General features: G+C 37.7%; 1 protein-coding gene across 3 annotated transcripts; it reads right to left on the reverse strand.

Moving 5' to 3' along the window:
* Window positions 1-1,228: 1,228 nt before the first annotated feature.
* On the reverse strand, window positions 1,229-27,854 carry tfe3a (transcription factor binding to IGHM enhancer 3a). 3 transcript variants are annotated; one of them, XM_052108050.1, is made up of 11 exons: window positions 27,346-27,854; window positions 23,632-23,745; window positions 18,993-19,221; window positions 18,511-18,735; window positions 15,668-15,763; window positions 11,305-11,422; window positions 10,667-10,780; window positions 9,007-9,063; window positions 8,720-8,795; window positions 6,173-6,320; window positions 1,229-5,258 (listed from the first exon to the last, which is right to left on the reverse strand). In XM_052108050.1, the coding sequence occupies exons 1-11, from the start codon at window positions 27,510-27,512 to the stop codon at window positions 4,848-4,850; spliced, it is 1,755 nt and encodes a 584-aa protein (XP_051964010.1). In that variant the 5' UTR covers window positions 27,513-27,854; the 3' UTR covers window positions 1,229-4,847. The 3 variants fall into 3 exon arrangements, with proteins under 3 accessions (XP_051964010.1, XP_051964011.1, XP_051964012.1); XM_052108052.1 differs by lacking the exon at window positions 27,346-27,854 and adding an exon at window positions 24,827-25,038 and having other exon boundaries at window positions 1,235-5,258; XM_052108051.1 differs by lacking the exon at window positions 10,667-10,780 and having other exon boundaries at window positions 1,232-5,258.
* Between the last annotated feature and the right edge of the window lie 133 nt (window positions 27,855-27,987).

The following is a 27,987-nucleotide window of genomic DNA, read 5'->3' on the forward strand; positions in this document are numbered from 1 at the left end:
GACCGAAATATCAAAACGATTGGTCGGGATTACGATCGAAACATAATTCAAATAAGCAGTTCTAATAACACTGATATCACAAATGGTGCTTCTTTCACTCAGATTACGACAAAGAACCATGATGATCTGGGGGTGCTTCAGCAAGGCTGGAATCAGGCAGATTCATCTTTGTGAAGGATGCATGAATCAAGCCACGTACAAGGTTATCCTGGAATTAAACTTGCTTCCTTCTGATTTGACAATGTTCCCCAACTCTGAGGATTGTTTTTTTTCCAGCAGGACAATGCTCCATGCCACACAGCCAGGTCAATCAAGGTGTGGATGGAGGACCACCGGATCAAGATCCTGTCATGGCCAGCCCAATATCCAGACCTGAACCCCATTGAAAACCTCTGGAATGTGATCAAGAGGAAGATGGATGGTCACAAGACATCAAAGCAGAGCTGCTTGAAGTTTTGCACCAGGAGTGACGTAAAGTCACCCAACAGCAATGTGAAAGACTGGTAGAGAGTATGCCAACACGCATGAAAGCTGTGATTGAAAATCAGGGTTATTTGTTATTTGTAAGGTTATTATCAGTTGCATGGTGCAAAAGCACAAAGTTGCACGTGACTGACACCTCCGAAATGTTTGTAAGCAACATGTATTTGTACATGTGTGAAGAGTGTTTAAAATGGACAGGTGGAGGAGGGCTTATTTGAAACTTGTTCTTTTTGATGCAGGGTGCAATTACAACCAGTTTGGCATTTATCTGTGCATTAATTTAGAAAGTAGATTTAAAACGGAAACAAAATGCCCTGTGTGTATCTGTGGATTGTATTAAGCCCTTTCAATGCAGTGTGGTAGCTACATGCACACATATAGCTAGATGTATACATAAAATATTTAAAATAGTTTTAAAATCTAGGGGCATAATTAGTTAATTACGATCTAGTTATTGCCTTTGGTTGATTGGTGATGTAATCAAGAAATGTAATCAGGTAATTCATCAATTTGATTATAATCAGATCACGTACATTATAAAATGGAATGTAATCCAATACAAGTACTTGACTTTTGTAATCCGATTATGTAATCTACATTACCCAGTACTGACCACTGATTACCAAAAATATGATTATTCAAAGAATCCGACAACACAAGAAACAGCATAATGAAATTAGAAATCATCGGATTATTCTCTGCTTTTAATGTCCAACCGTAAACAGGCATGTACATTCAATAAATGAAAAGGGGTTTATAAAGAGTGGAATTACGATAATGGACAGAAATATAACTGTGTCGATCGGTTTAAACAGTTCATGAGCTTTTAAACCCCCAAAATAATGCAGTTTAAGTCATTTACATGACAACACAAGTTGTTGGCTTATAACGTGTAATTGGTGTAATGTGCATGTAAATGCGCTGTTTAAGCATTTTAAGGACTTTTACAATCAGAGTTGAAGCTACAGTTCACCAAAAAAAGAAGAGATTTTTGTTTTACAACTTTATTCATACTTTTTTCCTAAAAGTAAAAAACAAAACTAATATCGAAGAGTACAAAAAGAATTCTGCATAACTGTTGCTTGTTTCAATGTTGTTAGGAAAATACAGGAATAAACATCCACAGTGTGGATATATTGAAATACAATAAAACACATTCCCTTTGCTAAAGTCTGATTGGACATCTACAAGATATTATCAAGTACATATTCATGACATGAATGTAAACACTGCCTATTTTTTTCTCTATTCGTTTGCAATACAGTTATACAGTGAATTTCAAAAGTTTTGATAGAGTTTTTCAGATGAGGCTCCTGACAGACCACGTAACTGATGGCAAGTTTTAGGGCATTTGAACAGGCAGAAACTGTATAACAATGTCCAAAACACACAAAGGCTCATATCCCAATGCTGGGTGTCCCAAAAAAAAAAAAAAAAAAAAAAAAAGAGGCTACAAAAGAAATATATTCAAAGTAATAATTTTGCTGTAAGAGAGCCAAGAAAGCAGCGATTCCCAGCGGTTTAGGACTGAATTTATGTTTTTCGGCAGATCAGAGCATCTTCAGCTGTGATTCTGCATTGACAAAAGCAGCTGCGCACCAGCTGTGGACATGCAATTCTGCATTATACCACGCTAAAGCTGAATGCAACAATACAGGGATCGCACAAACACAAGGAATTGACATTGCATAGATCTGAAGTAATTACATTAATAAGATTTTACGACACGATAATCATGTGTTCTGTGATTTTTCTAAAAGCATTTTAAGTATGTAAGCAAGGTACTAAAACTATCCATCATGGTAGACATTAATATCTTTGAAAATATTTAAAAATATATTTTGTGTAACCTTGAACACAAGTTTTATAACTTGATCCACAATAATAGCACTGTTAAAGAGTAAAATAAAAATATCTTCAGAAAGTTTGTTAGTGGTTGTGCTACACAAGTACATCATTTAATCAATATATATATTATTATTATATACATGTTTAACCAGATATATCACCACATATTATAGACAAGTTGTACATTTTCATGCACCTTTTAGTTTTTATCTTTTCTCCACTGGGAAACAAATGTACAGTGCCAAAATCTAGTCATATAAAAAACAGGTTTTATACAGTACGTTTCCAGCGTTGTTATCCAGAAGTACTTTCCCAAAAGTAAACTTGGATTACACGTCATTCTACAGTTTTATTAAAAGGAAGCGTTTTCATCTGATTTCCTTTAAATGTATCTTCTGGCTCAAAACTTGAAACCATTAATGACAATGAGCATGTGTAACAACCATAATACAGCCAAAATATATTGCAGGAATGCATTTCCAACCTAAAATGACAGTTCAACGATTCATTAAAAGTCTCTCATTATTTACTCACCCTTATGACATCCTAGACTTACTTCGGCAAAACACAAACATTTTTAGAAGAATATTTCAGCTCTGTAGATCCATATAATGCAAGTCAACAGGGTCCAGAACTTTGAAGCTCAAAAAAGCACATAAAGGCAGCATAAAAGCAATTAATAAGACTCCAGTGGTTAAATCAATGTCTTCAGAAGCGATTTGATAGGAAAGGGTCTGTTTCCTACCCATCATATCACTTCAGAAGACATGGATGTAACCAGGAGTTGTATGGATTAATTTTATGCTACCTTTATGTGCTTTTTTGAGCTTCAGATTTCTGGACGTTCTGGAGTTCACATCTGGGATGGCATGAGGGTGAGTAAATGATGAGAGCATTTTCATTTTTAGGTCAACTATCCATTTAATATGATTTGTTCCTCTGTGGCAGAGAACAGGAACATTTTTGTGACATCAGAGTTTCTTTGAAAGACAAATGAAACTCGACAGTCATCCGATCACGTAAACCTTTGGTTATTTGCCATTTAAGTATTGCATAGACAATCTAACATCTGCACATAATAATAATTAGTGATCCGAAAGTAGAAATCTGGAATTGTTGGGGTCTCAATTTGATCAAATAAAAATCATTAAGTTCAAATCAAAGTTGGCTTAAGAATTATCCTTGCTGGGCAAGATCCAATTTTGTGTTCAGAATAGGTATTTAATACATATTTAAATGTGTAGGTATTGAATGTACCAGCTCTGGGAAATTTAGGCCGCCTATTTATTCATTTTGTTAAGATGTACATCTTTCAAAGCCTTCACAATCTCTGAAAGAAAAAAAAAGATCCCAACTTGAAATGAAAGCAGAGTTTTTTCTGTCAGTTGTTTTTTCCTGAGGACATATAAAGCATGTTTAGAAACCGGTTTATTGCCGCCTTGTCAAATGTGAAGACGTGCAAGCATGCGGATACACATTCTCGCACACATTCAAAAAATGAAAACAAAAACACTACTGTCCCTTTGATATTTGATGAGCTACCTCAAAGTTAACACGACAAGTTCAAAAGTCTGAGACCACAAGAAAGAATTCTCCGATTATGCATTTAACTCATTACAATTTTTCACTTAAAGTTTTTATACAAATTATATTATCAGCATAACAATCTGAGTGAAAAGTTCAATTTAAAAATGGCTATGATTTTCAGAAGTTCTTCCAATTTGGTATGTCCCACATTTGCTTAAAAACAGCATGCACTCGAGCTGGCCTCAAAAGCTGATGATCATGTTATCCAGGAAGATTTAAGAAAGTTACATCTTGTTCGACATTTGACCATCTAAACAAAGAAGTTAACATGGTCAAATCTGCTTACATTTGATAAGTGACCTAGAAATCTTAAATACCAAAATATATCTAATAATATTAATTTAATATGAAGATATACATTTTCCAAAATCTCCTTTAATTGGTTCAAATGATTCTACATTTTCAATGTGGTTGCAGACGTTTTGAACCTACTGTTCATGGCATATAAAGGTGACAATTTAATCTAAAATGAATCATATTTACCTTTTCAGGCATGTTTTTGTACTGACATTGTGAGATAAATTAAATGTCCAGAAGTTATTATTATACTGCTTGCTACTTTTCATTCAACTGCATAATACAAACACAAAATAGATGTTTTAGATTCACTAAATCTACTCTATGTACAAATATATGCTGCTATATATATATATTAATCAGAGGTCCAGGTAATAAACAAGGCTTTAAATATCAGCGTCTGCTCCCAAAGTCTTTGTATTTTTGAGTCGCCTCTGGTATGTAACTTACCACTGTTCATTCAAGACTTCAACAGTACAATGATAAATGAACGATCTTGGGATTACACTGCCCTCTACTGGCCGTCAATGGAGTGCACAAGCAGGAAAGTAGACGCTGGGTTGCAGCGTTGCTCTACAAATTAAACGACAGTCCTCGTGGACCACGCCAAGCTATTGTCTGACATCAGGGTGTCACAAATCTTCCTCCATGCTGAAGCTGCTTCTACGACTGCTTGTTTTGGAAGCTCCCGGGGACACGGAGGAAAGCAGGGGATCGATGCCACTGTCGTCCATTAGGATGTCCCCCAATCCTATATCTGCCATAAGGGCAGGGTTAAATACGGAGGAGGCAGGGTCGTCTAGCTCGCCAAAGCTGATAGTCCCGAGGTCCAGGGAGCTTGTAACTGCCCCGCCCACAGAGGAGGTGGAAGAAGGCGGAGACAAGAATGAAGAGGGTGTGGTCTGGTTGAGCAACAAATGGGTTTTGGAAAGGGGGTCATCGCTGGGGTGGGAATCCAGAGTTAATGTCTGCTGCTGGGCTAGTGTGGAGTCAGAATTCTGGGATGAAGAGATGCCGTGGACACGAGCCTGCATCTCCAGCTCCTGTAGACCCCACATAACAAAAACAAATTAGAACAAGAGCATTTACAATTTACAACATGTAGGATTTAAAGGATTTGTCTGAAAAAGATCTGATGAGCAGCGTTCAAAATTGTGGTAAAATTAAGCCGTTTTAACCACTCGATGATTTAAAGTGATATATGTGTTGTAAATACATGTGTATTTTTTCATGTTTACTTTTTGCATTCATGCCGCTAATGCACTAACAAGTGGCAAAATATATGCTGATAACAGTTATTGTCATTTATTACACAGCTTTCAGGAATACTCGATTCTGATTGGTCAATAGCACCATCTAGTGGTCCGATATTGCTCTGTAACAACCGCACCGCCACGTATCAGAACGCTCATCTGGGTTCTGCAAGCAATCTCTCCTGCTTCTCGACTCACTGTGCGATCTCTACAAGTAAGCTAATAAAATGAATTTGACTCAAATCAATGTTTCATGTGCATTGATTTATTTATTTATTTGTCAAGTAGACTTATAATAGGCTGAATAATGAGGCGTCAGATGCTCATTTTCACAATATAAACACCAACAGAACGCAAACCGGAGGTTGATTTCAGCTGTTCAGCTATTTCTTCTCAACTTATATAATTTCAATGCAAATCAATATTATATGTCCATGTATTTATTTGTTTGGTTAGGGGCAAACAGTTTGCATTGGTAAGTCTAAATGAAATCTGTGCATGTTTAGTTTTTACTTTTCTTGCATTGTGTGAGATTTCTGTGGAATGATATAAATAATGTAAAATGACTTGAGCTAAGAATACCACACTCTTATCAATATCTGAAAACAAATAGATCATATTTAATAAAAAAAAGAGGGAGAAACGTGTGAAAGATTCTGCAGGTGCAGCTTCTGGTCAATGCATTAGCGAGAGCTGCAGCATACCTGAATGCGTAGGAGCAGACTGAAATTGGCTTGTTCAAGCTTTTTCTGTCTCATCTCCATCTCTTTGGCTCTTTGCTGCTCCTTCTTCAGCTTGCGGATGTAGTCGACTGATGCCTTCAGGATGGTCCCCTTATTCCAGCGCACCTCCCTGTTGAGAGAACGCAGAGTAATTGTTTTATTTATATATCCCTTTTTATCACCAATTCGGAATGCCCCGTTCCCACAACTTAGTAGGTCCTCATGGTGGCGTGGTTACTCACCTCAGTCCGGGTGGTGGAGGACAAGTCTCAGTTGTATCCACTTCTGAGACAGTCAATCCGCACATTTTATCACGTGGCTTGTTGAGCGTGTTACCGCAGAGACGTAGCGCGTGTGGATGTCCACGCTATTCTCTGCGGCATCCATGCACAACTCACCATGTGCCCCACCGAGTGATAACCACACATTATAATGACCACGAGGAGGTAACCCCATGTGACTCTACCCTCCCTAGCAACCGGGCCAATTTTGTTGCTTAGGAGACCAGGCTGGAGTCACTCAGCACACCCTGGATTCAAACTCGTGACTCCAGGGGTGGTAGTCAGCGTCAATACTCGCTGAGCTACCCAGGCCCCCTACATTTGAGTCCTCTTAAAACAAGAACCAGACTAAATAACAGTGTATTTGCAGGTTTAAAGGAAAGACATTTTAGATATATTAGTACTTTTTAGTGCCAATTTTAAAAAGAATTTAAGACCATTTCGTAACAAAACGTCATTAAAAAGTGAGGTCAACATGCTATAAGTTGTATGAATGGTAGCTAAGGGACTTTTGATGATATTTGATAGTCTCAGACAGCTTAAAAGGGTGATTTTAACTGTCAAAGATATTTAGATTTTATTTACATTTTACGTTCAGCGCTAATTATTTATATATTATATTTAATTACTTTAAATGTATCACTGTATAAAGGCATGACACATTCATAAAAGCACATGCACTGCACTAAATCATTGTAAAAATGCTACAAAAAAACAACAACTAAACAATAAGAATTTACAATAAGGTTGTATTCATTAACAATAGTTACTGCAACACTAGTGCAATAGTTGGCCTGTAGTTGAACTAACAATGAACAATAATTTTACAGCATTTATTAAACTTTGAAAATGCTAATGACTATATATTAGGGCTGCAACAGTACATGTATCCATGCTGAAGGGCCTTCGGTATGGTACACATAGTCACATGAATGATTAAATATCTTAGCATGTGTGAAACCAACATTAAAAGGAACATCTAACAAAAAGATTGCAGAGCAACACGGGGCTGCACGGTATCAAAATTAACAGAACAGAGCGGCACACAGTACACTAGAAACTAGTTTATATCCATGTCTCCCGCTGAATGCGCTTCGATGTGAAATACAATATGGAACAGCCTTTCTCCCCCGGCCAAAAGGTCCAGTTATTCCCCCTTATCGGCTCAGGAAACACATCTAACATGATGACTCAATTGTGGCGACATTATCCACATGCCTCTCTTGAGCATACAGCAGCAAAGCATAAACAGCCTGTGCAAGATGGTCTCACCATGGCATTCAAGTATCCTCTCGCTGCAAGCTCAGACAGTGTTAAAGCGACAATGAATGCCATAGGAGTATTTATTGCTGCAGATATGCGACCATCCTCAATCATCAAGAACACAGGATTTAAGCATCTGCTTAACGTGCTTAAGCCCCATTATAAAGTTCCTGCAAGAACACATTTCAGCAATTCTGTAGTGCCCACTCTATATAAACAAGCATGTGCTGTAATTGTCCAGCAGGGGACATTGTCAATGCTAACATATCCGCCGCCCTCTCCTCTGATAATATGGATATTCTGATTTTCCAGGAAAAAAAAAAAACTTAACATTTGAGTGATATGTACAAGTGGTGAGCTAAAAGGAAACAGACACAGAAATTTGCACTGCTAATGTCTTCATTTTGTTCCAGTTATTATAATTGCACTTTTTTCCTTTTATAATTATTTATGTTTGTATACAATGTGCATATAAGAGGCTCTTAAATTTTGCATTGTAATTTTGTTGAAGAAATAGTGCAGATATGTATGAATGAACCTTCACAATAAGAACTGTTTCCCATCAGCCACGGTGTTTTCAAAATACAAAATTTAAAGATTCTTTGTTTTCGCTGCTGCACCAAAACCGTGACCCCAAAACCAAAGTACGTACTGAACCGTGAATTTTGTGTACCGTTGCAGCCATACTACATACTACAATTTTAAACAACATTTTAAATTATAAGTTAACATTAGTGCACAATGAACTAACATGAAACAACAACGAACAAATGGAATTTTGATTGTTCATTGATAGTTCATGATATCTAAATAATTTACTAATGTTAACATATATTTATAAATAAAAAGTTACCAAAGAAACAATTAACATAAATAAATAAAAATCTATTCATTAACAACATAATTCAATTAATCAATTAATTTACCACGTAACAATGACTGTTCAACACAATAGAGAAGTGAGAGTGAGAGCAGAGATACTGACGGGTCAGAAGATTTTGGAATAAGCCCTCCCAGTTCCTTAATGCGGTCATTAATGTTGAACCGTCGTCTTCTCTCAACTACACAAAACACAAACACACAAACTGAATGGATGGGAAAGACTAGGCAGGCAAGATGTTTGTTACAGATAAACAGTAATGCAACTTCCTTATACTCCACAGATGTCGGTGGACAAACTTTATCAGACATTCAGACAGATTTAATTATATTTAGAGATCTCAGAGATTTGAAAATATTATATGTTAAAATGGCAACAAATTAAAAACTCACTGATGTTGTGGTTGTCTTTTTTCTGTCTCTCCTTCATAAGAGCTTTTGCCTCTGCATCTACAAAAAACAATTTACATTTCATATTAACAATATTAAGTATGACATGCTATACTCCCATCAAAACCATTAAAAACAGCATTTTATAATCATTCTGCATGAATCTTTTATGACATCATATTAAATGAGAAGCAAATGGTATATTTGCACTTTTTAAAATTAATCTGGCACACTGTGACGATGTAAATCTTTACTGTAAAAGGCAAAAAAAAAAAAAAAAAAACTAAAACAAACTTAAAATAAATGGTGAATATTTACATGAGCCAAGATATGCATTTTCCCTCATACACAACCTAAAATTTTGATGTTGATTAAATGTCCATTGACACAATAGGGGCTCTTTAGACAGAACGTATATTGCGCTAAAAAAAGCTAGATGCATCACAATGAATAAAACAGAAAGCAGGCGAGATGTGCTTTTTAATGTTTAACTTCTTTTTAACTTGACTAACTGCGTGAGATGCTGAAAAAAAAGCAAGATGTGGTGCAACGTTTAAAAGACATCTGTCTAGCACTTTAACATAGAAAACAATTGAAACAGCACGGCCAGATGCAAACACGTGCTAGGTGTGAACGGACCTGTATGCAACGTAACCCTAAACACTTCATTAGTTAGTTCAGCAAAAGCATGCATATACACCAATGGCTAAAAACAAGGATAAATTGGTGAATCATATGCTGTGTAATTTTATCTGAACTGGAAACTGCTGTGAAACTGGGAAATGGCAAATGTGGTGAGGGTTGGGCTGTAACGGAATACATGTAGCAGTGTTACATAATCAGAAAACAAAAATGAAGTAACTGCATTCAGCCTTAGTTACGTAAACTTTTGTTAGAATACTTATAAATTCCTTCTCATAATGACCACAAAGCAGATGTGAAAGAAAAAGTGTCTCAAATCAAGTGAGAAACAGTGTTTTTTTAAACATCGCACAAGCGCACGAGCAGCTGCAGTGTGTATGCAGTGTTGCCAGTGTCATGCCTTCAAAACAAATTTGGGTAATTTGTTTATAGATACTTGGACACTAGATAATAAAATACAAAGTCTTATTCATGTTCAATGATTCAGGTATAGAATATCTGGCAACCGCAATGGCACAACTTAGTAGAGGTTAACAGACTGTGGATTTTGCAGATACCGATAACAGATTAATCGGCCGATAGTTTTAAAAATTATTTATATATATGTAAAGAAAAAAAAAATCTTATTATTTCCTTACTATGACGGACACAGACAAAGAGTCCTAAATAAATAAGATCCCAGATGTTTATTGTTCAACCAAAATCCAAAAAATAAAGATTTGGTGCATAACGCTGGACTTTTAAGCCCGAAACACTGTATTCTGAAATGAAGAAATTATGAAAAACTATCAGCAACTATTGCCATAGATTTTTGCTAATAACGATAGTTCCAAAAAGCAACTATCGGCACAGATTAATCCAGAAAACCAATATAACGGTCTACTTCTACATCCTATCCTTAACAATCGCCATGGTGTCAGCTGTGCACCAGTATCAACAAAACCTACAAAGAGTTTTTCACAGATATAACATTCTGCGCATGATTAATTGTTTCCCGCGATTGTAATTGCTGTATAAATACATTTATGCAGCTGCTGATGCGGCTTCTGTGCCGAGCTTTGCAGTGTAAAGACGGACGGCTCTTGATAAGCATTTGGTGAGCCACTTCCACATCGGAAACTTGAAGAATGAAGATCTGTTGAGAAACAGCAGTTATAAACAACAATAATATGAATAGGTAAAATACGGGAGAAAGTACCGCAAAGACTGAAAAAAGGAGGAAGTAGATCAGGGTTGTTCCAGCATTTGCAGAAAAACAATGTGTAAAACGTTACTGTACAATGTTTGGTTTATTGGCGAATGGCTGGCTAGTTCACGAACATCTCAGATGAAGTGATTCACACAACAAAGAAAACAACAATTTAAAATAAAATTAAAATCACCCAAAAATAAGAGTGTCTAATAAAAAAGATGGAAGGAAGGAATTAAGTTCTTAAATGTATATACTACATGTACAAATGTTTTCATACGACCTCAATAGATTGTTTAATTTCTGCATGTGGCATTCAGTTATCATCTCGGAAATAAATGTGGTTAATGCCCATTTCTTATCCAGTTGTGTCAAAAATTATTAATCAGTCTAATCAAAGAATAAGTAAAGAAAAAGACGAGTGTCGAAAACAGTTACAAATTTACAGTCATGTCTGAGAGTATTTGTACCGGTCAGCTCTCTCTTGACGTCATGTAGGTCTGCAGGGCAGGAGTTGCTGACAGTGATGTTGGGCGTCGCCATCCCCTGACTGCTGTAGACATCCAGGAGATTCCCTGAGACTGGCAGCTGCAGAAATCCAAATCGCAACACATTAAACCAGGCCCTACCCACCACATTATCTGCTGAGAGACCCCCCAATCACCACATGGTGTCCCGTACGGATAACCTTCATTCAACTCCGATAACCACAAACACAAACTAACAAGCATATCTGAAGGGTAACACCTTTAACAGTGACCAAACTGGTTCTCATGTGCACGCTTTATTGAAAGTGAAATTACTCAAATGTCAAGGACACATTTATGGAGAACGTCTGCATAACTAAACAAATAAAAATGAAATGTGGTGGCCAAAAAAGTACAAATACTTCAATATTCTTATATTAAAACATACTGAAACCTCTGAGCACATGTTTAACACAAATTTCTGTTAATCGCCATTTTTGAATGCAAAAAATAAATAAATAAAAAGTATTCTGCTCGAATTTCACTAATGAAGCCCAGTAAACCAGTACATGAATTATGAATTAAGAGCACTGAAGAACGTTTCAACTAACGTTGACATATTGAAATATTTGTCAGTTATGCAACCATCCATAAACATGTTTTCAGTTTAAAACACACAGGTTTACCAGAAACACAGAAGTATTTAATTAATCTTGACAAACAGCAAGCCTGAAATGTGACTTTTGATATGCAAAGCCGAAGAGGTGACAAAACTTTAAACAAATCAGTAATATGCAAATCCGACAAAATTCTGCAGATCTGAAGCCTATTTGAGGCCATCTTTATAGTCCAAAACATGCAGAGACAATTTAAAACTTCACATAACATAATTTAATCAAATTACGCCAAGCCACCTCTCTGCTTGAAAGCAAAACTAAAACACAAACCTACCATCTTCCACGAGTCATTAACACAAACTTGCCAGTATTGGCAATGAAGCCAGGAGTAAAACTGTGTCAAATTTACCTCAATCTTGTCTTTTTTCTTTTCATTCTCCGGCAGTAAAACCAGAATCCTCATGTTCTTTCACACACCCGTGAAGTGCTTCCTCTTTAAATGCAACTCTCCGTAAAAGGGATGTTTAAAAATGGGGAAATATCTTTTGGAGTACAAAGAAAAAGCTTGCCACTGAATTCTATCAGCTTGTGCGCACACACGTTGAATGGCCAGAGTTTGTGTGTGTGTGTCAGCTCTCAGCCACTCCTCCGCGCCGTGCCGACCCCACCCATTGTGAGCCATGTGTCAGAAGTTTATATTTGCTCCCAGTGCAGAACTGAATTCCAGTGTTTCCAGCACACAGTCAAACCAAATGGTCCGAATACAAACACAACACTGACTATTAATCACATAAGCCTTCACACAGAAGTTAACCTTTAATCGTTACTGGTTGCACAACCACCACTCCCCGACTCAACTGAATTACTGAATTGCATTTCTAAACCAATGGGTTAACATCACATCATAGCATGAATTGCTACAGCCTGTTTTGCAGTAATAGATTTGTTGCAATACACAGGTTGCATTGTGGAATTCACAATTGGACAAGGAATGATGAATAATTTACATTCTGCTCCCAAAGGGTCATAAAATAAAGCAACAAGTGACTACAGGCCACACATTACAGTGATGTTTACCATAGGTAAGGATTTCCCCCTTCTTTGCATTATGGCGAAACCATCCTAATGATTGTAAAATTACTGTTTAGCACATCCTTGAGTGGTTTGTCTTTTTTTTAATTACGGCAATAGCAATAAGTTAAATAAATAGCAACATTTATTATTAACTATGTTAAAGAAATATTCCGGGCTCAATGCAAGTTAAGCTCAATCAACAGCATTTGCGATGTTGAATACTAAAAAAAATAAAAACTAGTTTGACTCGTCCCTCCTTTTCTTTAAAATAAAAACAAAAGCAAAAACAAAGATCACTTACAAAGGAAGTGAATGGGGAAACATTTTTGGAAGGTTTGAAAAGGCAACAATGTGAAGCTTCTAATTTTAAAAAAACCCTTACATTAATTCTTATGTTAAACTTGTGTATTATTTGAGCCGGAGAGTTGTTTAAATCATCGTTCATTTGAACAACTTACAGCCATTTTAGGGTTTACCGCACTATGTCGTCAAGGCATCGTCATAGTAAAATTGGATTTAACTTTACACAGAAAAGGTTAGTAAACGATTTTTACCACACTTAAATCATGCTAACAAACATTTTGTTTGCACCCTGCGGCGAATCTTTTCAAACAGTGAGTATTTTAACGTTTACAGATTGGTCCCATTTACTTGTAAAAGTACTTGTATTGAACCCAGAATATTCATACTCTATACCAGTACTTGAACACAGATGCTTTTAGCTAGTCAAGCTTAATTTTGTGTATTGGTGCATTCCACAATGTGTCAGATATAACAGAAGTATGCGCTGCATTCTCAACATTGCCACAAGGGGCACTGTAGCGAACATTTATGTGAACTGTCCGTTTCAACGGTGAGTTTTCTCGTTCAAGTCAACTACTGTCATGATGGAGCAACAGTTTGAATAGAATATTGCTGAGCAAAGGAGATTAAGTCAATATATTTATAGCAACTTGCCTGAATAATAACAAATCCAGTTTAAGGGCACAGACAAATTTATCACCCAGCCACAGTAACACAAAAACACACATCATGTATGTTCAGCCAGACTGGGCATTGGCAATGCATAGGCCAAGTGTTCGCATATGCGTACACATACTTAAAGTATGTTTCTGGCTTTAATCACAATTACAATCCCACCGCCAAGTAATATAGTACATTATCCTAACTGTACTAACCTACAAAGTACAGCTGGGTATTGATACAGATTTCCCGATTCAATTCAATTCTGTTTCACAACCTCTTGATTAGATTCCGATTCAAAATCGATTCATATGTGTTTATTTCAGTTTTAATGTCCATTTTACTTGCATATAAAATTAATTATCTTCCAGCTAATGCTGTTAATTATACAAGTGACTTTTTAACTGGGTACTTTGTGAAAATAATAATTGTATTACTTTTCATCATTTTGGCTTTTTAAAAGTGAACAAATAAATGTATTTAATCAATACATAAGATATTATACAGGGTTTAAATACAAATTTAAGACTTAAGACCTTTTTCAAGACCCGAACAAATAATATGAATACCGTATATCCCAATACAAAAACAAAAAACAAAAAAAATATATATAAAATCACACATTAAAATTGGTTTATGTACCATTTTATTAAAAAATACAAATTAGAAGTCGACCGATATTGGATTGTGCTAATTCAATAATGTGTTGAAAGAAAGCCAGTTAATCTGCCAATAGTTTTTATAATTAGTAGCCTACTGTGCAAAAGTCTTAGGCGCACAAAATGTTTTACAAAAACATTGGTCTTATGATTATTTATTTCTTCAATTTTTGTGTCAATGGGAAATATACATTTTAGACTCCTAAACATTCCTTTTGCTAATAGAATAGAAGAACAGGGAGGCCACACCAAATATTGATTTAGCTTTTTATGTTTACTGGACTTAGTATGATGTTAACTGATAAATGAAGACATTCTCACTATGCAAAATGTTTCACAAGTGCCTAAAACTTTTGCACAGTACTGTATGTACACTGATTGTTGAGCACGTGCTAAAACCAGTACGGTCTCTCTAACAAAAATGGCATTTTGTACATGCTTTTAAATGAGCGCATGCTAACGAGAGGACTTGAGTGACATTACCTCATCTGTGCGATGCATGATTAGAAATAAAAAAATAATAATTTTATCAACAACTGACTGTAAAGAACAGAAAGGTTATTAAAAGAGACCATATTCAATGACAAATGGATTGCATGGATCTCGTCTTGGACACACATGGAACAACTTCTACTCTCAACATGCTGTGAAAGGATCTCACTGCTGAACACTTCATGACTACACTACACAATTACTGGCGAGTACAGCAAGTTGCCAAATATATTCACTTTAAGTCGCATAGCGCAAAATTTGGATGCAAATGTGAGACGGTTGTGCATCGAGTTAAAGATTGATCTTGGGATTTCAGAATTTATATCGAGAGTGCTCAAATGAATATTGGGATTAATCGGAAAAACAATATTTTTACCCAACCCAAATACAAAGTGAACAGGCCATTTCATAATGGCACTGAACAAGCCTAATCTATTCAGAATGTAATGTTTCTAACTCTAAGATGCAATGTAAATGTTTCATTTGTTCTTAAGAATTGGTGGCAAAACTTCTCACATACACACAGGATAGTAGTGAAATTTCCTAGGTGAAGTTACATACCGTGTTGGGAAGCTGCAAACCCGAGTCGATCAAAGTCATAAATTCATCGTTTAAACTTGACTCCAGGCTGATGATGTCATCGATGACGTCCTCAATCTGTTAAATGACAAAGAAAAAACAGCTTAGCTGGACTTGAAGATAATACCAGTTTGAGATTCCTTGCAGCACAGACATCTGTTTTAAAGTAATATTTCCATGGTGAGTCATTCAGTACAGGTTAAAATAACACAGTACACAGCAATTTCCAGAGTGACACACCAGCCACATGGAACTGAGAAGTACAACCAGACATCCGATTCAAAAATCACTTATCTGAGCCACCTATTAGGCCATATAAACTGTAACTCTCGAACCTTAGACAGCTTGTATTTCATTGTAGGGCTTTCCAGGCAGTTGTTCTGTTTGTGAAGGGTTCTTCAGTATATTAAGAGGAGAAATACAGGGCTGAGAGTCTTTAATGGCCAAACCCACACAAAGTGCAAAGTGTGCTGGGGTCACTGAGCCGTGAGTGTGATATTTACCAGCACAATGTGGTACCAAAAGCAAAGTGCCCGAAAGAGTATGACCGACTTCACACAGTTGCGACAAAGCACTCCATTGTATTTAGTCCACCAAAGACGCATTCCTCAAAAGGATCTTTTACTTTGAGTTGTCTAGCACACTCTAAATGGCTTAAAACTTGAGATTATTACGACAATAATTACCGGTAAGTCTGGTGTTTTTAAGCAGACTGTGACTTGCAAAATCAAATCTAGACAGTCCCCATTTACATTTACGCATTTGGCAGACGCTTTTTATCCAAAGCGACTTACAGTGCCCTTATTACAGGGACAATCCCCGGCGCAACCTGGAGTTAAGTGCCTTGCTCAAGGACACAATGGTGGTGGCTGTGGGGATCGAACTGACAACCTTCTGCTTACCAGTTATGTGCTTAAGCCCACTACACAACCACCACCACTCCAAATAAGCAGCTTAACGTGCAAGCTGGTACGAGAATATAGTCTTGTCCAATAAATGTAACATTGTTCGAACACCATAATGTTATACTTTGAACAATTCACAGTTTTATACTTGTGCTTGTCTTCTAACGACTTGAGACTTCAAAAAGACACAACGACCCTTCCGGTAAGGGAATACAGTGAGCAACGATGTTCACTTTATGGCGCAGTGGGATTTTTAGAGAATGAACGTTTCAGAGCACTGGAACAATTTTGCGATGGAGACAGCCCTAGAAATGACCGACTGCCTGATCAGCAGAGGTGGGACACTCGAGTTACATGACTTGACTCTGAATCGGTCGCAAATTTTGTGAACACTGTTCTACATTACAGAGAAATACTAAACTGTAATAATGAGCCTTTAAAATATACATTTTACAAGCGCACTGTAAAAGACTGTCTGAACATTTTGTTAATTTATAGAGAGAACTGTACATTAGGGTTGCGCCGACAGACGACGATCTCGGGGATTGATGATGGTCAGAGTGATCGCCAATAGCGGATACCTTTGACGATGTCAAGACTATATTTGTCTTGTTTTGCCATTAATGTATTCACTACACAACAACCACCACCACTCCAAATAAGCAGCTTATTCAATTATTATTATCATCATCATCAGATTAATATTACAAATAATTTGCCGATAGACACACAGACACCCGCTTGAAGCAACACTTTTTTATATCATTAAGAACAGATGACTTGACCTGAGAAAAGCCATATATGGGCATATATGACGCGCTGATACGGAGACGTACAGTCACGTGGAACATGTGTAAAAAGTTTTTTGTTTCTGTCTTCTGAATTTTTTATTTATTTATTTTTTGCAAGAACAGTATCGTCTATAAGTGCAGCAAATGACCTCAAACATCTCAGCTCAGTAGGTGCTTTGAGTCAAGTTCACTTTATTTCCACAGAGCAGTTCATTGTGACCAACACTGCAGCCTTTACATCTGTGATTAAAACATAAAATAATACAAAAACACGTTCACCTCGAACCATGATTTATATTTCAGTGATTATTATCATCATTCTAATTATTATTTTTACATTTATAAATGTTTTAGGTCTTCACTTGTCAATAATAGTAATTTTCCACCTGCATGTTTAGACGGAGACTTGCCTGATGGTAAATGGAAAGGTGGTTAGTCCAGCTATTGCGCGTTGTCGAGTTAATTGTCAAATGCCTGTATCTAAATATTGATTGGCTCTTTCAACTGTAAGGCGGGACTTCCTTTTCCACACCCGCCAAATTGAAGAATAGGTCTCTGCAGAACAATAATGGGCAATTTTCAAACCAGGATGGGCGTTTCTGAAATATCCAACGAAAGAAGGGAATCTCAATATAGTAATCAGTGGGTGTTTTCAAACCAGGATGGGCAATCCTGAACTATCCAATGAAAGTAGGGTATCTCAATGTATTTGGCTAATCATGTACAGTGGTTGAAAAATGCCTATCCTGATTTGAAAGTGCCCATTTTTGTTCTGCAAAGACAAGTCTTGCCACATTGGGTGTTCCAATTTCTCCCATTAATTTTAATACAAGTGCTCCGTCTCCGTTTCATGTTCATTCTGGTGCTGCGTCTTATCCCACAGGCTTCTCTTGTAAATCCAATACTGTAAACTCAAGTTTTGCTTGTTTTAACAAATTAAGGGATGAGATAAAGTTATTGTGGACAAACAAAATAGGCCATTCATAAAACGTTACTTTTACTGAGCACAGAAGTTTCCTTTAAGACAGAGAAACTCCATTCAAAACCAGTAGCATTACTGCCTACAGTATGCACTCTGTACAAGCTATATCAAAGCTGTATAAAGATCGGTTCTGGGTTCATATCTCACCTCTTCTTTGTTTGATCCCAAGCTGAGCAGAGCCAGTGGGCTGCAGGGAGTGCTGCTGGCAACAGGTGCCAACTCTGGGGCAGAGCCAGACTTGGGTGAGGGTGATGTCACCAGGGTCTGACTGGCCAATTTATTTCCCAGGGTGTGAGAGAGGTATTGCTTCACTTGCTGTCTCTGGGCTTGTTGGATGTGGTACTTTGTCGGGTTTTCCAAGTGAGTTTGAACCTGGGATTCAAACACAGAACAATAGGCTTATACTTTTGAATAATTGTTTGCAGGACAGGAAACACTTATTGAGGATTAGCAAAAATGAGTACACCTTAATGCAGAAATAGCAAAATGGATAGTTCATGTCCTGGATGCGCAAATACTCAATACAGTTACAGATAGGACACTGGAGCAACATGAGGGCAATTAAACTATGAAAGAATAATTTTTTGGGGGGTGAATGACATCAATAATACATCATAACATCATTATACCTTCAGCACTTCCACGGGCACCTGGGTGGGGGTGGAAGGCAGTGTGGAGGCTACAGAGATAGCAGGGGTGGCATCAGAGGCCCGTAGCTGAGCACTGGAGGCCTGTTTCTGGACCTCTCGCCTCTCCTGGTCCTGAGCCTGCTGTCGCATCAGCTCCTGTCTCATCAACACACGTGACGTCATCACAGAGCCAGCTGGGGTCACGGGGTCAGCAGAGGTCAGAGAGCCACTACAAGGACAGATGATGAGGCAAATAAGCTTAAAGTACCACGCTATTCCCCCATACTGTAATCATATTACCACAAGCTATTTCTGAAGCACACGGCTGAGAATTCCCCATGTGAGGACAGCGTGAGAACAGCAACTTACAGCACAAGGCAGCTGAAATAATTTTTTCTTACTCAAGAAATATGCATTTGATCTTTTGACATTAATAAAATTTATTGCTTATAAAAGGGGATAATCCTTTTAAGAAACATAAAATCAATTTACTTTATATATGAGGTTAAATCCATGTCTTTAGAAGCGAAATGTGTGGATCAAATCAATATTTAAGTTTTTTTTTTTTACTATAAATCTCCACTTTCACCAGCCCAAGTGCTCATCTCTATTAAGTGTTGTTCTTTTGTTTTTGGTGATTCACATTCTTTATGCATATTGCCATCTACTGGGCAGGAAGGAGAATTTACATTAAAAAAGGACTTTAATATCTATCCGTTTCTCACAAACACCCATCATATCGCATCGGAAGACATGGATTTAACAACTATGTCATATGGATTACTTTTATGCTGCCCTTATGTACTATTTGGAGCATCACAATTTTGATCACCATTCACTTGTATTGTATGGACCTACAGAGCTGAGATATTTTATTTATTATATATTATGAGAACTGGCTTGACAATATAAATAATGTTTAATATAACATTTTTACAAAAAGACAAACACACAAAGGTGTCAGACAGCTGTCCGTAAATCTCTGTCTCTGTCCCACTGCAGTCTCCAGTTGGCCTTTATCCCTCTGTGAGGCTTGATTAGCCTGATTAGGGGCCGAGTGTGTGGAATCATGACCCGGCCCCACCCTCCGACCTGCCACACTGTTTACCCAATGTACCTGGTTAAAACCCACATCTTCTTCCTCTCATTTAATATCCTATTTCACTTGGAAATGAGTCACATTATGGCAGTAATATGGGCTGTGGATGCCATTATACGTTACATTAACTACAGTAGATTTAAGAAAATTATAACCGTTTTCATTTTAGATGCATTAATTTTCGCAGATGCTTTATCTAAAGTGACTTACAAACAACAATAATACAAGCAGAATATGTCTTTCATAATACATTTGAACTAAAATTCACATCAGACTGCAAAATAAATTAAATCTCCTCTCACAGTCTTGCAATTCCAACTCCCTTTATATTTCCTTCACAGACTCGTTTCTTTTCTGCAGAGTCATTCTGGACAGACCCAGAGCAAAAAGAAAACAAGCAGCCAAGACCAAAGCTGCCTCAAGCACAGTATTTGCAACCTAAAGTGCACCATGTCAGGCAGATTACCCTGTCAGATAAGAGACTGTGGGAGAGAGCAGCGAGTGAACTTTGAAACACTGTTATGATTGTTTTATTTTGTGAAAAACACCTGGTTACGTAATCCGGTGCACTCTTTGGCATAATCAAACCAATTGACCTACTATACTGAAAAATATAACTCACTATTTAATATATGCAAGGCTTTTGGTTGAAAGGAGCGGAGTGGAAAGAGGAATTATGAGTTTGTTTACTTTACTGCTGAATACCTGGGACCTTCCTCAGTACAACACTAGGAAGCTCTGCGAACAGAAACCCAACACCCAGTCTCTCACCTTCAACACAACATGCGATGACCTGCCATCATTGCAGAAATAAATATATAAAAATATACACGGCATACACACAGACTGGCACAAAAACACAATCCTGCACTGAAATTCTTGATAACTACTAATGAAACATGCAAATTAGTTAACACTAACCCTTCACATAAATGAGACGAAGAATACATAATGTCAACAATTCATATAACTACAGTACCAGACAATCTTACAGAGGTTAACCTGATCCAGTATAACAATGTCACAGGTATATGGCAATACCTAGATTTTTGTACTGTATCATAGTGTATTTTTGGGTATCAATTCCCAAAAACTAATATGCATCAATGCCCTAGTGAGCATCAAATCTAGTGAGATACCTATATAGACCACATATTTGGTCACATCTATGCCCAAAACATAGTTTGCTACCTACCTAGAATGCATTTCTAGTGTGCTACCTATGTTGAATGTATTTATTTATTTGTCATCAATGACCAAAATCTGCTCTTTGTAAATTCCCAAAACCCTTGTGAACTGCTAATGTAGGTCAAATGTCATGTCAAATGTAATGTAATGAAATGTGATCAACTTGTGTCCACACTCAACAGTGCCACCCAGTGCATTCTGTTATAACTGAATTTTAGTTTGTGTTCAGGATTTAATTGCATCTCACTGCATATATGGCCAGCAAAGCAAAACTATGCGAAATTAGAATTAAATTTGTACTTTTCGAATACTTATTGCAAAACTAATACTTGTGTATTCGACTATTCGAGCACATTACTAATTTCTGGGCATCATATCCTAAAACCTAATAACTGTAAGTTTTGGCATCAATGACATAAACCTAGTGTGCTACATACCTAGTCTGAATTTTCAGGCATCAGTGCCCCAAGCATAGTTTGCTCCCTACCTAGACTGTATTTGTTGGCATCAATACCCCAAATCTAGTGTGCCACATACCTAGATTGCATTTGTGAGTATCAATGCCCCAAACCTAGTGTGCTACCTACCTAGACAGTATTTCCAGGAATCATTACCCAAAACTTGGTGTGCTACCTACCTAGATTGCATTTGTTTACATCAGTACACAAACATAGTATGCTACCTTCCTAGATTAAATTTTTGGGCATCAATTCCACAAAACTATTATGCATCAATGCCCTAAACACCGTCAAACCTTATGAGATACCTACATGGACCAAATTTGTGGGCATAAATATCCCACAACTCTGGTACCCACCTAGACTGTATTTGTTGCCATACAATCTAGTGTTTTTCCAACCTAGATTCCATTTTTAAGCATCAATGCCCCAAAACTAGAGAGCTCTCCACTTATATAGCATTTTTGGACATCCATCCTCATGACCTAGTAAGAATCAATTCCCTAGCTAGCATCAATCCTAGTGTGCAGCTTATCTGGACTGCATTTTGGACATCATTAACCAAAGCATAGTGTGCTACCTAGCTAGTCAGCCTTTTAGGACATCAGTTCCCAAAACAAGTAAGCATCAATGCCCTAGCAAGTTTCACATCTAGTGAGCTGCCTAACTGGACAGCATTTTCAATCCTAGATCGATGGGCAGAGCGTTTTAAGTGCCTCTGAACCACTACTACTTGGTTGACTTTCAATCTATCAGCAAATTCCCAGATCTTCCACAAATCCACCATCTTTCCCAATAAATAAACTGCAGACTTAAAGCCTCCACAGCCTGTGCGTGTAGTTCTTTGAGAACAAAAATCTGAGAATAGCCACCAAGGTTGTGATGTCTTTAAAAAATTGTCTTGGGAGGATTGGACATAAGCAATACTGGCCAGACGTCATCTTCGCTGGCTTGGCTATGTCAGCCACATGCCGGAAAACCGGTTACCACGGCATGTCATACGTGGCCAAATCCCTACAGCAAAACTTGCTTTTGGTGGGCAGAAGAGGCATTTTAAGGAGAGCAGCAGAAGCAGCCGGCTTCTCCTGCCCCACCAGCAACAAAGCGTGTGGTTCTCAGATCAGCCTCCACAGCCACATGAAGTGGCCTCCCCTGAAACCGACCCATTCCCTGAAGCGTCATCATCAGATACGACTGACAGCTCAAAGAGAAAAGCATCAATTCACTAGCTAGCATCAAACCTTGTCTGCAGCCTACCTGTACTGCATTTTTGGGCATCAATAGCCAAAAAATAGGCTGTGATCAACTTCACTTTAACATCCACTCGCTAACTCGCATAAGAACTTCGCCTCAGGGGAATCCCCCCCACCATTTTGGAAGTCCGTTCCACTTCGTTCAGTGAGCGAGGGAAGTTTCTACTGACAGATCCTCAACCCCTCGACTCTGATGTAAGCTTCAGGCAGCTCCATATCCCACAATGCAACATGATTGTGACAGCACATTGCACTTCATCAACCCCACCCCCACACAACTATAATGTATCATGAAAGTGAAGTTAGGTCAATTAATAGAATTGGCATTAATGGTCAAAACCTAGTGAGGTACCTACATACAGTAGACCACATTTTTTAGCACTAATTTAACCTGGTTTACAATGCAACAAATAAACATGTCAGAAGTACTGTTTGCAGCAAGATGTGATCAAAAATATCAAGATATGATTATATTAGAGTATGCAGGAAGCAAAGCAGATAGGTTGTGGTTCTCATAAACATATTTGCATGTGGGCACATACTAAATGTGTGGGTGAGAGTACAGATACAAAGAGGAAGTGTATGAACATTTGAATAATGAAGTGTTGAGCAATGTTTTGTTTGTGAGTTTCCAAACTCACCTTGATGTAAAAGGCTGACTCTTTATCTCGTAGAATGTGTCAGAATCGGTCGAGAAAATGCTGTCCACCTCAAAATCAGCTACAATCCCAGACTCAGGCAGCAGGGGTTCAACACTGAGAAGGGAAGAGCATGAATACTTAAATACTGTCAAATTACTGAGACCAAAAACATCTCCCGTAATTGCCGACATGGTGCGAAGTGTAAAATCAGGGTAATGACACATTGGAATGAATAAAGAACCACAGTTCCTCCGTTCTAATATTGTTCACATAATATATCGTAGGCTCTGATGGCAAAAAAAGAAAGCATCCACATATACATTACATACAAAACCGAGATGATAGTACGGTCATTTAGTACAGCTAAGCAAAACATTTTAGCATTATCATATACTAAATATGCATGGATTGATTCTTATTTAATGAACATATGCAAAACATAAAAAAAAAAAAAAAAAAAAAAACATTATTTTTAATAGCTCTGGCACTGACACAGACTTATGCATTATAGTTTCTGAGTAAATACTGGCTGTGTCTAAACCTAGTAAGCTGCCTACCTAGACAGCATTTTTTGGCATCAATGCCAAAAAACCTAGTGAGCATCTATGCCAGAAATCTATAGAGAACTGTTTACACAGACAAGATTTTTTGGGCATCAAAGTGTGATACCAACATAGATAGTATTCTTGAGAATCAAATCCCAAAACCTTGTGTACTGTCTTCCCAGAAAGCATTTTGGCCATCAACACACAAAATATATTGAGCTCAGCTGCCTACCTAGATAGTATTTGGGGCATCAATGTCCAATACCTAGTAACCATCAAGCCCAAAATCTAGTGAGCTGTCTACCTAGAGAGTATTTTGGGGGATCAATGCTCAATTCCAAGTGAGCTGCCTACCCAGACAGCATTGTTGGACCTTGGTTATCATAAAGTGCAGTCTAGACTCTAGATAGGCAGGTCACTACTGCAGGTTTTGAAAAAGTCATTGACATCTTGCCAAGATGCCAGACTTTATCATTACAGAAAAAGGTGACAAAAACAGGACAATAATCATTAGTCAACAAAACCATTTATCACTAGTCACTAGTCAACAATTATCACTAGTCAACAAAACCACTATATCTTAAACAAAATGTATGACATTATAAACACTGAGGGTCTTAAGCGCAAGACCACGCACAGAAATCACATACCTATTGGTTAGTGGGAATAATCCAAGCGATGTAATCAGATCAAACGTTATCAAACGACCACATTCCGGTAAATCCGGTTTGTAAACCTCATCTAGTCATAATCTGTATCTCAATGTTGCACTGATACGACGCTGTCACGTTGATATAGACGGTCTAACGGTAAGATTTGCGGCCACAACTTCGCCGTTTTGACTGTGCTTTAGTTACACTCGGTAGCCATGTTTGTACCACTCCAGGCATGTGAAGCTCTTCTATCCTCCTGTGAAACTGCCAATCCTACTACGACCAAGGCTAAGCTCATGTGTATTAAAGAGCTCATGCCGACGTTGCCTGGTAACCTTCCAAAGAACGTCCAATCAAGAGGCCTGATTAATATTCATGAGCCAAGCCTACGCAACAGAACTGTTCGCTAGCTAGCTATATATATACCAGTGGCGCCCACGCCTGCCTCTCAGCTAATCGGTCAGGCTTTCTGGCCCTATGTAATTAATATACATGAGCCAAGCCTTCACATTAGTAAGTTATATGCGTTACAATAAAAGAAAGCGTTTTAGGCAGCGGAACTAAAAAAATCCCTCCACATTTCTTAAGAGAAACTCCTCCCCAAACAAAACTCGGATAATAAACACTTCCCAATCGTTTTAGCTGCGGACTATTAAAATGTTCAATATTTGTAGTGACCGCCAGAGAGAGCCACTCTATCAATCCAATAAAAGCCCAAAGCCTATCTATGCATCTGTTAGTACCACTGATCTTTATATATAGATCAGTGGTTAGTACATATATCAATGTGTTAAAATTAAATAAAATTAAATAGTTAGTTATGGCTAAGAGAAAGAGAAGCTTATTTAACGTTTTAAAATGTATTGTTCATCTTGATTCACATCGAACAATAAACATATAGTTTTATGTGTTAAAGTAAAAAGGAAAGTCTCTGCCAACATTTAAATGGTTATATCTCGGCAAAGGTTTGGAGTAGAAACATAACAGTTATATAACTTTAAAAATCTGAGATTTGACCTTTTACATAAGTGCATAAAACTCACTCAAAATGATGGATAAGGTTACATCGATATTTCCTTTAAGCACTTCAGCATTTACATACTGTACTTTATTCTGTATTGTGTGTGAATGTGTGTATAAGGTGTTATTCCATGTCTTACACTGTGCCACACTGAACACTACTACTAACAATTAGATTTTTACATGTTATGCAACAAGGGCTTTTTATGCAAAACATCAAATGTAAATTTTTATGGTGATTGGGCTATAGAAAAACAGCAGTGGTCATGCCTTTCTCTGTAGATAGCAATTGAAAAACACATTCCTTTTGGGTACAACAGGAGCAAAATAGTGAGTACTCAGCAAGCGTTCAGTCAATGTAAGCAAGAACTTCAGAGGAAGTAGAGCAAAACCAGGGATACAACAAAAGGGAAAGGGAAAAAACTGAGGGGGGTAGATTTACTGAGTCACATCCCGTGAAATCCGAGGCTCAGGACTGAAACTGAAAAACAAAAGGCTGCCGGCTCTTCTGGGTCAAAAAACCCAGACATTCCATAGGAATTTTGGGGAATTTTAAGTCTGTTTAAATGGCTTTGGGGTTTGGTTTAAGGACTGAGAGTAGTTCTCATTTGAATTTTCGTGCATGAAACCATTTTCATAAATAAAGTGCCATTGTTTTCTTATGTATTCTTATTTATTTATTTTTTTAAATATAAAAGCAGATGTTATAGTTGCATGAAAATAATAATAAAAAAAAAATTTCAGGTCTTTTAACCTTATTGTTAGGCAGTGCCTCTCAACTTGATAAGCACATGTGCTTTGCTTGGGTTATATTTAAACATTTAAGACTAATCAGAATGAGAAATAAACTCTTAAATAACAAACCTAAAGAAACCCACTCAAAACCTCAGCAAACAAACAGTGCATAACTTCACAAACACCCTTTGAAATTGGTTGATTTATATCTGCTGAGGCAGTGTCTTATGCACCAATGAGTCTGTAGAACTAACTAAGCCATCCACAGACATAGAAAATGTATACATCTAAATGTATACATTAATGCATCTAACAGCAAAACAACAACCCTAAAGACCAAAACATTCAGTAATAAGCATTGCACTGAATGCAATGCTTTGATGCAACAACAACGACCACTCCAAAGCTTCCAGATCCAATGCATTGTTTATAAAGCTTTTACAACGTTGACTATATCATTCAAGAGCGGTCAATATGCATGCCAAACTCCGCGAGCACAAAGACCCTATCTGTAACTCTTAATCATGATCCATTACACAACAGCCTTAAGACGTTAAACAAACAAACTCATAATCTGTCCTTGAAGTAGTGCACTCACTACAGTCTCCAATCTAATCAGCTAGCTGCATGCATGAGGCAGGAGCCCAAGGCTGTAAATGGCAAAAGTTTAGGTAATTGTAAGGACTACTAGATAAACTATTTGGATGTTTAACTGATCTAAACTGGAATCTGTAGAATGTTGTGATGGCTCGTGCTCAGACCTGATGAGATTGAGAGATTCGGCTGAGGAGTCCAGTATGACGTAGAGGGTCTGAGGATGCTCGTGAGGCGCCGGTTGCCCAGGTAACGCCGCTGGACTCGTGATGTTTGGAGGAGAGGCCACTTCCGGTCTGCCCTTCTCAGGTACGACGGCAGGCAGGGTGGACATTTCTCCAGAGGTAAAATGGTTTTTAAAAACAACAAAACGAACGGGTATATGTGGCTGAAATAATAATGAGGTAAATAGACAAACGTCGCACTCGTTTGTCAACAAACCCCTAAGCAAACTAGCGAGATGTTTACAGTCCAGTTGGTCTATTCGTTTCCTTAAACTACCGATCGATTCTTCTTATGTCTAGACTATTTAAATGCGTTTTAGATGTCCAAAGTACTTATTTTCAGCACCAGTGTCTGTCTCCCAGCCTGCCGTGCACACAGTTGTCTTGTCTCGTTTCTCCACACGCTGAGGCGAGTGAATTTTACGGAAAACCCCAGCATGACGTTCTTTGATCAGCCGAGTGTGGAGTGATAGACGAGCGCACCAATAGCTGTGCGCTAAGGGCGGGACATTTCTACCATCAGCCAATAGGCGGCCAAGAGGAGTACTTGTTTACTTCAAACGTTAGGTCAGCCTTTGATATAAC

The sequence above is a fragment of the Xyrauchen texanus genome, chromosome 37, assembly GCF_025860055.1.
Source record: "Xyrauchen texanus isolate HMW12.3.18 chromosome 37, RBS_HiC_50CHRs, whole genome shotgun sequence".
Taxonomy (NCBI): Eukaryota; Metazoa; Chordata; class Actinopteri; order Cypriniformes; family Catostomidae; genus Xyrauchen; species Xyrauchen texanus.